The 12,604-nt window shown below is 43.1% G+C and overlaps 1 protein-coding gene across 2 annotated transcripts; it reads right to left on the minus strand.

The window, feature by feature from the left end:
• Positions 1–2,260: 2,260 nt before the first annotated feature.
• SNRPE (small nuclear ribonucleoprotein polypeptide E) lies at positions 2,261–8,214 on the minus strand. 2 transcript variants are annotated; one of them, XM_080824793.1, is made up of 5 exons: positions 8,099–8,214; positions 7,569–7,595; positions 6,173–6,235; positions 4,846–4,924; positions 2,261–2,486 (listed from the first exon to the last, which is right to left on the minus strand). In XM_080824793.1, the coding sequence occupies exons 1-5, from the start codon at positions 8,150–8,152 to the stop codon at positions 2,431–2,433; spliced, it is 279 nt and encodes a 92-aa protein (XP_080680919.1). In that variant the 5' UTR covers positions 8,153–8,214; the 3' UTR covers positions 2,261–2,430. The 2 variants fall into 2 exon arrangements, with proteins under 2 accessions (XP_080680919.1, XP_080680920.1); XM_080824794.1 differs by having other exon boundaries at positions 7,569–7,606; positions 8,069–8,203.
• Positions 8,215–12,604: the final 4,390 nt, after the last annotated feature.

The following is a 12,604-nucleotide window of genomic DNA, read 5'->3' on the forward strand; positions in this document are numbered from 1 at the left end:
AGTGGATAAAATTTAAACTCTAGGTACAATAGACTTAAGTTCTAATGCCACTTTAAAAAAAGTTACCACCCATATCTCCTCACGAAAGCATACCATGAGTAGGTTATGATTAGTTCTAAAGAGAGTAATTAGGGAGAAACTCCTGGTGTCATCCAGTTAACAGGAGATGCTGCCATTAGGCTTACCCCAGGAACTGCCCATGACACTTCCTAGCCAATAATGCCTAAATCCAAATTAGACAAAGATCCACTCTCTAATCCTGGAACTGACAAACCTGATACAATCACAATAGCCAGTGCCTGCAAATACAAAAATCCCAGGGTTTGCAAACTATTTTTACCCTTCTTCTCCCCTACCTACTACTAATAAAACACCAGGCCTGCAACAGTACTTAACTTTTTCAGAGCCTTATTTCTCCTTCCACCCCCACTTCAAGAATGTTACAAGAGAGTTAGTGGGTGGTTAGCAAGACCCCCTCAGAAACCAACGGCCATTCCAGAAAAATAATTGCTCACATACCAAGGGCTGCCAACAAGAGCAGCTTCCCAGCAGCATGTTTTAATAACCTTAATGAAGCAGAGAGCAACGCCTCCTATAATACAAATTCTGGTTGGAAAAAAGATCTACAGATTGTGGAAAAGTACAACTTAAAAAGCAAACACCACAGGCTCCAGTAAGGCAGGAAAGCAAGCAGAGATTTCTAAATACAGAGCTCAATTGTAAGAGTTCACTGTACCTTATTTCTATCATCGTTTGCTCTGTCAAAAATAGAACCTTCCATGTCTTGATCCATTCAGAATAAGCCACAGCAGGCACAGCTTTGCTTACACAGGGCAGCCAGGTCAGAAAGGCCACACAGGGAAATGGAAAAGCAGCCAGCAGGTTTTCTTAGGGATTATACTGCTCCGGCTTTTATCCTTCTTCCCAGCTATTTTGGTGCCAAGAAAACTGCAGGGAGGTCTTTGCTCTGAAAAATCTTTTACTAGAAAGACTAAAGCAGTTCCAGGGCTGCAACTCCCTCTGCTGCCCAAGGTTTTCTTTGCATGCTGTCGCAGGTTCAATGCATTTCAAACTCCACTATGTTAAAAGAGCTAAAGTAGCCTTTTATTTCAAAATGTGCCCAAAAAGGCACAGGTTCAAATAGTAGAGGAACCGCTAGAATGCCAACTTCTGAGCTGCATGAATTTCTACACTTACTTACAAACCTGCTTTATCTCTTGAAGGGTTTCTTTTACTTAGTTTAAATGAAAGTTCTCCATCTCCTTCACAGGCCCTTGGAAAAGCAGGAACTAGACTTCTTGTTCCCTCTTCACCCACCCTTAAGAATGCCCATTACCAAAATCTAAGGCAGACCTTATTCACCTTCCAAGTTCTAATTTAAATAGCACGTAGCACACGGAACTGAAGCTATTTGCTTGGCAGTCTGTTTCTGCATTAGACTTGGTACCTGTGTAACAGCAGAAGCTCCATAATCACTTATCAGAATTCAAACTAGAAATCCCCTGAGATCTTTAAGTTTATTTAAATAATCCCTACACCCAACATGGGGCTCAAACTTATGACCCCACGATCAAGAGCCACATGTTCTACTGACTGAGCCAGCCAGGCGCCCCAAACTAGAACCATCCTAAGGTACTGGGGGAGTAAAAGATTTGTCACATAATTCAATTTGGACATAAGCAATTACCAGGGGGAGGCACCTACATCTTTAGAGAGAAGAGTAAGAGGCAGATGTTGCTCCAACTAACACACCATCATTCTGCCTAACAACTCAGCAGCACTGCTGGTAGTCCTTTTTCAGGTTACTGATCTCACCAAGTCTCTGTCCTGGTAACTGTTAACAGACTCATTTTACATGTACTTTTAGGGCACTTTATTCTTTTCTTATACCCAAACACTTCTCACATTGTGGTCTTAGTGGTACAAGAAGACACAGAGACCTCACAGAGTGACCATGAGAGTGCTACGGAGATACCGAAGCTGTTCTAGCATGCCCAGCCTCCTGTGGTCAGGATCTCTTGTATCCCAGCAGCTGGAATGAGGACTGCCGATGAAGACACACATTAGCGCAGTAACCTCCTCTTCCCCACCACCCAGTGTCAGGAGCTTACCTGTCAGGGAGAACTCCCTCTCTCTGCCTTAAGAATCCATACATCCAAGCTCTGGAAAAAAACAAATGCCCAGGGCAACGGCCACCCTCCAGAAAACTTAGCTCCCACTGAGTGAAAAGTCTCTATCACTGGACAGAAGAAAACAATGTAAATTTTTAAATAAAAACAATACCACAGCGTTTATTGTCCTCTGGTAACAACATAAAGATAATCAAAACAATACGAACAAATGTTTTAGAAATACACCCCAACAAAGAACATCTCAAAAAACCCAAAACTACATGGCCTTCTCAAGCATTTCTCTCTTCATTGATCATTTCTAGTTGGAGACACTTTGGAGCAGGGTAATATTATCTCCTTTTAGCATGATCCGACCTGCAACACAAAATTAAAAAAAAGAAAAAAAAAGCTATTAATAGCGACTCAGCAAGCATGTAACCACCATTTAGCCTCAGAATTTTGGACCATAGTTAAACAATTTTGAAAATGCTTTCTCTCTTGAGCAGGTATGTGAAAAATTTCAAATATCCATATATTGAAAGGCTGTGCATATTAGAGCCTATGAACTTCTCTAGCAATATCCTAATGAAGGTAGAGAAATGTTATTTTATGAAAAGTAGCACCATTTTTAGAGTTCTTAGTATATTCCTGCAATTAATAAACCTGTTTGAGCTTTACCCACCATTTCTTAATCTTACTTTACCAAAGAATAGTTTTTTTCCTGAGAATGTCTATAAAAATTTTCAGGGAACACTGGTGTTGAGTAAAATCAGTCTGAAAAATGCTCATCAATCCCAAAGATTAAATGGTTTCACTTTCTGACACTTCTGTAAAGGTAATACTAATATATTCTGCAGGATAAATACTACCATGGGAATTCAACTCTCCAATTAATTTATAAAGAATAGGATGTCAATAAGGCTAGTTTGCCCTTCCTGGCAAGACAAGTATTACTGTGAAAATCCAGGCTTTCACAAAAATTGCCCAAGGAGAAAGAAGCATAGCAAAACACCATACCACTTCTCAGATTCTACTTTCCACATATCTACTTTAGAATCAAGAGAATCCTCAGGGTTTGGAAAAAAGAGGCACCTGAAACCTACCACAGATAAAAGTACTAGAGAGCCATGAACTGGGGCATTAAACAATTAAAAACAAAGTATCTAAATAAACTCCAAATGAATAGGATTTTTAAAAGAAAGGACTCAGCTTGTCTTAAAGTCATGAATCCTAAAGAACCTTTGTTAACTGTGTTAAGAAATTACATTCATTATTTAAATATTTCTGAGTTTCGGGGCGCCTGGATGGCTCAGTGGGTTAAAGCCTCTGCCTTCGGCTCAGGTCATGATCCCAGGGTCCTGGGATCGAGCCCCGCATCGGGCTCTCTGCTCAGTGGGGAGCCTGCTTCCTCCTCTCTCTCTGCCTGCTTCTCTGCTTACTTGTGATCTCTGTCAAATAAATAAATAAAATCTTTAAAAAAAAAATAAAATAAATATTTCTGAGTTTCTACTACATGGCAGGCACTGAATCAGGCAGTAGTCTTATTAGAGATCAAGAAATAGGACTTATAGAACATCTGGCCCAGTGACAGAGACATTAATAAAATAACCCGACTAATGAGTGTTCTACTACAAATTCAGAGAACACAACACATCTTGCCTCCCCCATCCCTATCCTAGTTAAACAAAACCAAACTCTTGGTATTTGACATTTGACGTCTAAAGACACAGGCAACAGCACAGACAAGATTTACAGTGGGACAAATGTGCACATTCAAAAAACTGAAAGAACACAAGCTGGATGAAACTCAGAAAAATGAAGCGGAGTGATACAAAACGAGCAGAGGGGCAAAAGGCCAGATCATGAAGAACCTTGCAGAAAACATTAAAGATTTTCTTATCCTCCCAGCAACAGGAAGTCACTGAAGGATTTCAAGTAAAAGGACGACCAGGTCAGACTGGTGCTTTTAAAAGATAACTGCGGCTTGAAGAGCGAACTGGAGGGGGATGAGGTAGTTATAAAAAAATCAATCAGTGAAGTGAATGGCGGCTGGTGCCATTCAGAAAGACAGGGAACACTAAAATAGCTCCAAGAGTGTGTTAAGGGGGGGAAGTGAGTTTGAAATCTGACACGCTAACTTTGAGGAGTCTTTGAAGCATTCAGGCAGAAATGTTGAATAGGCTCAGAGAGGTCTAGGGCTACAGAGGTAAATCTGAGGTCAATATATAGATGGTAATTGAAAATATAGTCTTGAGTGCCTGGGTAAGTAACACGGAATGACAAGAGGACCTACAACTAAGTCTTGAGCAACTCAAAACATTTAATGGCTGGGTCCCAGAGAACAAATGTACAGAAGTCTGAAAAGGAATAAACAGAAATGAAAAGTGAAAATCTGAGTACAGTACCACAGAACCAAAGGAACAAAGTGTTTTAAGGTAGGAGTGGCCAACAGTGCCAAATGCTGTTGAGAGTTTGAGGAAGACTAATATTGACCGTTAGTAGATTTAACATCATTTGTCTTTGGTGACCTTGGTGAGAGCTGAGTGGAAAAACAAAAGCAGAAATGGGAGTGGGGTTAGCAGTAAGTGGCAGAGAATTTCAAGAGTGAACTACTCTCCCACACAGTAAATTTTCAAATGCAAACTCAATTTAAACACGGACTGAGTTGCAACTCATTCAATTCTGCAACTGAATAAAACTTTCCACAGTTCCCAAAGGCCATCTATATTCTTACCCAGTTGTTTTCTTGACTTTGTTTTAGAATGAATCTCTTCCGCATCATCTAATACGAGGTTCATGTACTCATCGAAACCCTAGAAAAATAAGCCAACTGAAGGTCATTTTCAAGTAAAATCCTACCCAAACCACTCCAGATGAATACACCAACCTAGACACAGAAATGCCAGCTAACTTCAGAAACTCATCTTCCACCAATCTTTTAGCTAAAATACCATCTCCCTCCTAAAGCCTTTTTAAATAACAAGAAAGCCAAATGTACTCCAAATTACCTCTGGAGCCTTTTGGATTTAAGATTTGATTAGCTATGCCTAAGACCCACTATCCCTATCTTTTATAACTTGTCTAATACAGCGTATGTGTGTATACATGCGGATTAACTTCCACTGCAACCAGTCTTCCCATGCTTCTTACAAAACACTCTTGCTATTACCCGTAACATGTTTTTTCGCCGTAAACAGGGGAGATTACTGATGGAACCTACAATATCTAAAGGTATCAAAATATCCTAAAACTTTTCAGACATATTTTATCTTTCTTTAAAACATTATTTAGGGGCACCCAGGTGGCTCGGTCAGTTAAGTGTCTGCCTTTGGCTCAGGTCATGATCTCGGTGTCCCGGGATCAGTCCTATATCAGGCTCCCTGCTCAGAGGGGAGTCTACCTCTTCCTCTGCTCCTCCTCCCACTTGCTCACTCGTGTTCTGTTGCTCTCTCAAAGTAGTAAACAAAATCTCAAAAAACAAAAAACAAAAACAAAAAACCCCACATTATTTAGGGATGGGATGTGTGGGAGGTGCAGCTGGTTGGCATCTGGGTTGGTTTCAGCTCAGGTCATGATCTCACGGTCCTGGGATCAGGCCCGGAGTCTGGTTCCGCACTCAGCAGGAAGTCTGCTTGAGATTCTCTCTACCTCCCCCTCTACCCCTCCCCATCTCTCTCTCTAAAATGAATCACCCCCCACATTATTTAGGATATTCTGTTGTCCTGAAAGTCTTATTTAACTAACCCCACCCAGCTCTATTCAGGTATCGCCTAATATAGAACTAATATACCATTAGTTTCCACCCGACTCTAATTTTATTTCTTTTGTCCCCTCCTTCAAATACTAACATTGTTATTTAAATAATTTTTAAAAATTAATTTTCCCTCTTTTATGAATAACCCAACAGCCATCAAATAGAACAATGAGACAAGAATAGTGGCCCTGAAGAACTCTGCTTGGGTTGCGTCTTTGACTTTTTGTACCCTGCTCTGGCTGGGCATTTTTTGTGAATCATTTTCTGTGAACAAACTGCTCTGAGAGAAAACATCCTGGGTACTCACAATGATACAGCCCTCTATCCGCATGTTCACTTGCTCATAAAGCCACACCTGAATTCGAGATCTCTGAAAAAATGAAAATAGAGATGTTAAAAAAACAAGTACATAAAACCCAATCACTCTGGTCAAACAATAGAGAAATACGACTCCTAAAGAAAACTTTAAAAAGTAAAAGTCAAGAATTTTAGCTACTTGATTCATATCCAAGAATTGATAACCAAGACTAGTTACGTGCCAAGAAACATTCTCAATAAATGCTACACTAGGACTAAGTTAATAATTTTCCTGTCATTTTGGGACTCAATCATATTTCTTACTGCTTCTCATCTCAATGCATTTAGAGTGCAAATTGACAGTGTAGCACAAAGCGGTAATTTCCAATGATCAAGGGCTTTCTTATCTGCTTTAGCAAAATCCAGTTTCAAAACAGCTTTCTCTAGGTTCCTAGCTTCCCTCACATTTAACAACCTGGGGAAGGGCCCTCAGATCTGGTGATTAAACATCATGCCCTGGGGCAACTGGCTGGCTTGGTTGGTGAAGCCCATGACTCTTGATCTTGCGGTTGTGGGTTGGAGCCCCATGATGGGTGTAGAGATTACTTAAAAAGTACAATAGCTTGAAATTAATCTGTTTCCAACTATGTTATCACATACTAAAATTTATCAAGAGTAACAGAAATTACATCTTATTTCCAAAATTACATCTTATTACCAACAAAAATTACATCTTATTTCCAAAATTATTTCCAAATAATTTCAATACTCACCTCGCAGTTTGGGATGCTAGAAATTCTCCCAAAGGAAAGGAAGCTGTCACAATGTCCTCCGAGCCTATCCCTCCTCTCTTCCTTTTTTGGCATCTCTTCTATATTTAAGTATACTACCCCCCCCCCCCCACCTTACTATGTGGTTTAAAGTTCACAGGAGTCTTCTTCCAATGTTTCATCCCAGGGGAAAGAAAGGGGAGAGGTTCCAATGTTCTAGCCATAATGACTACCAACAAAAGTACCCAAACACCAGTCATGTTTGCCAATAATTACTTTTTGAAATTAGTGATTTGGTCTTGCAAAGTAACAACAACACAATTCTTTCAACGCTTGGGCTGGCATTTCATCATATTAGAGCTTTCCCTGAGCCCCTTCCCCTCAAGCACCCCTCCAATCTCAAGCTTCACTTAATACTGATTTTTTAAAGTAATCTCTACACTCAATGTGGGGCTTGAACTCACGACTCCAAGATCATGAGTCGTATGCTCTACCGACTGAGCCAGCCAAGCTCCCCAGTTTCACCGATTTTTAACTCGAGAACACACTGATCAGACAGGATGACACACACAGCCAAATAAATTCACCTTTTAAAGAAGTAATTACAAAACAACAAAGAACATATAACTTACGTACATTCTGCAAGTATCTGAAGATGAGGTTCTGCACCAGTGCTTAAGGAAAAAACACACGCATAGAGCAGACAGTGCTCCCAGATACTGGTCGACCCTACCCTCATCTCGCCTTTGTTTTCTGAACGCGAGATCTGGTGCGCATGAAATGAACAGCGTCCAGCCGGGCACTCGTTGGGGGTTCCCGAAAGGTTCTGAAGGAATTCCCGCCCACTCTCTTACTCCCCAGCAATTTCTTGGCGCCCGCATCTTCCTCGTCTCCGAGACCGCTGACTCCCACTTCATTCACTCCCTAACTAAAGGTGCCTTCTTTCCGCTCATCCGCGCCACTCCTGCACTTCCCACCACAGGGGTCTGCCCAAGCCCACCTCCCACCTGGTCTTCAACTACCCGCGCTTTCTCCCGGCCACGGTCGCCCCGAGGGCTCATGGGATGTGGGCCGCACTCCGCTCCCCCAGGCCCGCTCTCGGTCTGCTCCTTCGCCCCCCGCTTTCTGGCCCGAACCTGCTAGTCCTGGCATGCTGCGTAGGATACGATGGGCTGAACCATCACCTTCTGCACTTTTTGGCCCTGGCCACGGTACGCCATGGTGGAAGCCGACAAAGACCGCACGCTACCGCAGAAAGCAACTTCCGGAATAAAGAACCGGAAGCGGAAGTGCATGGCGCCCGCGAGGCGACCTGGGCGGTTCCTGGGAAATGCCTCTCTAGGCTTGGGTGTTGCTTTTCTCTGTGCTCTATATCCCCTGGGGCAAGCCAGAAGGGGGCTGTGCACTTTGGAACGTGAGTCAGTCCTACAGCGCCACCTGGAGGGATCCTGGAGGAGGCTCCCGCGGCTTTCAGAGTTGTACCTCCGTGTGTGAGATGGGTTTGGTCTAGTGCTTTTCCCAAGGTCTGTTTCCCTGGAATTTAGGCATAACGGGCCACATCGCCATCTATGGCGGCGAGAAGCCCCAGCTCTGGGGGCCTCCATACCTGGCCCTCGCAGCCACAAACAATCCGAATTCAAAAGCCAGGCGCTGTGGTTCGCAGTGTAATCAATTCCACTCTCGTCTCCTTTGTGGGGCGTTACTGTAAGGTGGCGACAGGGCAAGGCTAGCGGGGAAGCCCTGAAGTCTGATGGCTGGGCCCCGATCAAGATCAAGATCAAGGTCGCTGACAGTGTGTGACCAAAGGGTAAGTTCCTCATCCTTGCTGTGTGTCAGCTTCGTTGTTACCAAGATGGAGATGACTCTGTCTTTGGTCACGGGGCTGGAGAGTCGGTGAAGGAGTAGCATGTGTGTGGACTCAGCAAGGCCTCCGTGTGGGGAGCACATCGTTTCCAGGGTAACACAGCTGGAAGGGGAGGAGCCGAACTCTGTTAGGTTCTGTCAGTGACTCATGGCCTGGCAGAAATGGTATTTGACCGGAAAACCCAAATTTTACAGATGGAGAAACTGACGATCAGAGTTGAAGGGATTCCTCCAAGGGGACCCCACGTAGGCAAGTGGCAGAATCGTAAGTCGTTTAACTGAGGTCTTCTGTTGAGGATGAGATTAAGACTGAGCTAGAAAACGCATGGGATAATTACTGGTTTAAAAAAAAAAAAAAAAGCCCTCCCCTCTCCCCCAATCCCAATAGAGGGTTATGTTGTCCAGAGAGTAAACAGGGCATTGGTTAAATTCAAAGGTGGTATGGCTGGAAGAAACTCTCAGACTTGTCTCATCTCAGATGCAGAGATGCTTAGCTACTCTTGCACTTTCCTGTCTCTGAAGTCACGATTCCTAAACTTTTGGGAATTGATTCCTATAACCAGTCATCTGATTATACAACTCGTGAGATTTGTTTTATCCTTTATTTTTTTAATATTTATTTATTTCAGAAAGAGACACAGGAGGAGGGAGAGAGAGAATCTCAAGCAGACTCCCGGCTGAGCGCAGAGCCTATCTCATGACCCTGAGATCATGACCTGAGTGGAGAATATGACCTGAGCAGAAATCAAGAGTGGGATGCTTAATTGGCTGAGCCACAGAGGCGCCCCTATTTTTTCTAAGTGATTTTGCTTTCTTACATTTAAATCTTTGATCCATCTAAAATGTTATCCCAGTATATCCTAGAACTGATACAACTTTATATAATATCTAGATGGCTACCCAGTTTTTCTTTTACCATTACAAAAAATCTGTTGTTCCCCCATTTAATTTAAAATGCCACATTTATAATATACCAAGTGTATGTAAATATGTATAGTTTATATTTTGCTCAATTGATCTTTGTGTGTATGGACCAGTGTCACTGTTACAAGTACTGTATAATATTTCCTTATTTGGCAGGACTAGAAGTCGATAGAACTTTCTTAGCTGTTCTTATTTATTTTTCTTACAAATTTTAAAATGATCTAATTAAAAGACTCCTTTTGGTATTTTTACTGAGATTACATTAAACTTGAGAACAACTTAGAGTCAGTTTTTTTAAACTAACTACCTGATGTCTATTTGTTCAAATTTTCCTTTGAGTCTTTGGGAATTTTTCTTTAGTTTTCTTTAGTTTTCAGCTTCCTCTTGCAAGCTTATCTAGTTTAATCATAGATATTGCCTCTTTCTTCTTCTTAACAATGATCTTTTCCTCAATTGTATGCTCTCGCTGGTTTTTAGAAGAAAAAGTGACAAATTAAATTACGTAAAAATCACATAAAGTTTTGGGTGACTAAAACACCACCACAGTAAGCAAAGACAAAAGATCAGGGAGAAGTATGTTTGTACCACATCAAAGACAAATGGGTAATTATACTAGTATCCAAAGAGCTTTTTAAAAAATGCTTTTCTGGGGCTCCTGGGTGGCTCAGTGGGTTGGGCCTCTGCCTTTGGCTCGGGTCATGGTCTCGGGGTCCTGGGATCGAGTCCTGCATCAGGCTCTCTGCTTGGCAGGGACCCTGCTTCCTCCACTCTCTCTCTCTGCCTGCCTCTCTGCCTACTTGTGATCTCTCTGTCAAATAAATAAATAAAATATTAAAAAAAAGATTTTATTTATTTATTTGACAGACAGAGATCAGAAGTAGGCAGAGAGGCAGACAGAGAGAGAGGGGGGAGCAGGCTCCCTGCTAAGCAGAGGGCCCGATGCGGGGCTCGATCCCAGGACGCTGAGATCATGACCTGAGCTGAAGGCAGAGGCTTTAACCCACTGAGCCACCCAGGTGCCCCTAAATAAAATCTTTAAAAAAAAAACAAAACCACTTTTCTGGTTCTCTATTGCTGTGAAAGAAATATTTCAAAACTTGGTAGCTTAAAACAATAACTTTTGTTATAATTTATGATTTTGTGAGTCAAGAATATGGGCAGCACTTAGATGGACTTTTTTTTTTTTTTTTTTTTTCTTGCTCCAGAAGGCCTATTTAAGGGTTTGGGGCATGTGTGTGCAAAGCTGGCCTCACTGGGGTCCATCTCCGTGTCTGTGCAACCCTAGAGCCTCACACCTCATCTTTCTTGCAGAGTAGGATGGTTTCTTTTTTTGTTTTTAAAGATTTTATTTTATTGGGACGCCTGGGTGGCTCAGTTGGTTAAGCGGCTGCCTTCGGCTCAGGTCATGATCCCAGCGTCCTGGGATCGAGTCCCACATCGGGCTCCTTGCTCGGCGGGGAGCCTGCTTCTCCCTCTGCCTCTGCCTACCACTCTGTCTGCCTGTGCTCGCTCGCTCTCTCTCTAACAAATAAATAAATTTAAAAAAAAAGATTTTATTTTATTTATTTTTTAAAAAAGATTTTATTTATTTAATTGACAGAGAAATAGAGATCACAAGTAGGCAGAGGCAGGCAGAGGGAGAGAGAAGCAGGCTCCCCACCAAGCAGGGAACCCGATGCGGGGCTCGATCCCAGGACCCTGAGATCATAACCTGAGCCAAAGGCAAAGGCTTTAACCACTGAGCCACCCAGATGCCCCAAAGATTTTATTTATTTATTTGACAGACATCACAAGTAGGTAGAGTGGCAGGCAGAGAGAGAGGAGGAAGCAGGCTCCCCGCTGAGCAAAGAGCCCGATGTGGGGCTCGATCCCAGGACCCCAGGATCATGACCTGAGCTGAAGGCAGAGGCTTCATCCCACTGAGCCACCCAGGCGCCCCGGTTTCTTTTCCTGTTTTAAGAGAGAGCATGAGCACATGCCTGTTGTGGGAGGGCCAGAGGGAAAGGGAGAGAGAATCTTAAGCAGGTTTCACACCCAGTGTGGAGCCTCGATCTCATGACCTTGAGATCATGACCTGAGTAGAAATCAAGAGTTACATGCTTAACTGACTGAGCCACCCAGGTGCCCCTAGAATACTTTCTTAAATGGTGGCCCAGGCCTCCAAAAACCAAGGCTGAAGCCAACAGTACCTTTTAAAGGCCAGGCTTGGAACTAGTATACAGTTCACACCTCAAGCCAGATTCAAGGGCTGGAAAAATAGAGCCCATCCCTGTTAAATATTAAAGCATTTGCAGCGACAAACTGACGCAAAGATCCAAAACAAAAATTGGCAATGGAGGTGAACATTCAGTTTATAGAAAAGGAAATACAGGGGCACCTGGGTGGCTCAGTCATTAAGCCTCTGCCTTTGGCTCAGGTCATAATCCTAAGGTCCTGTGCTCCCTGCTCAGCGGGGAGTCTGCTTCTCCCTCTGCCCCTCCCCCCTGCTCATGTTCTCTCTCACTCTCAAATAAAATCTTAGAAAATCATAAGAGAAAATAAAATTTACAGTGTACTGTACATATATTCATTGAAAAAAACTTGAGTATAGGCTGGCCAGGCCGGGAGGGGACAGGGTTGTGGCAGGCCTGGTCCGGGTATAGTGGTGGAGGCCTTGGTTTAGCAGGGCAGCCCCCAGGTGGGCCTGTGGGTTGTGACAAGGGCCGGGATGCCCAGTACATCTGCCCCAGTGGCCTGGAGGGGTACCACAGGCTCGTGGCTATCAGCGCTGCAGTCACATGTGAGTTCACTGGCCTCTGGGAACTTTTGGGGAGAAAAGGCACAGAGGACTCAGGGATCAAGGCTGCCTAGGCAGTGCCATCTCTGCCCTTTGCGCTTTTGCCTCA

The sequence above is a fragment of the Martes martes genome, assembly GCF_963455335.1.
Source record: "Martes martes genome assembly, chromosome: 15".
NCBI lineage: Eukaryota > Metazoa > Chordata > Mammalia > Carnivora > Mustelidae > Martes > Martes martes.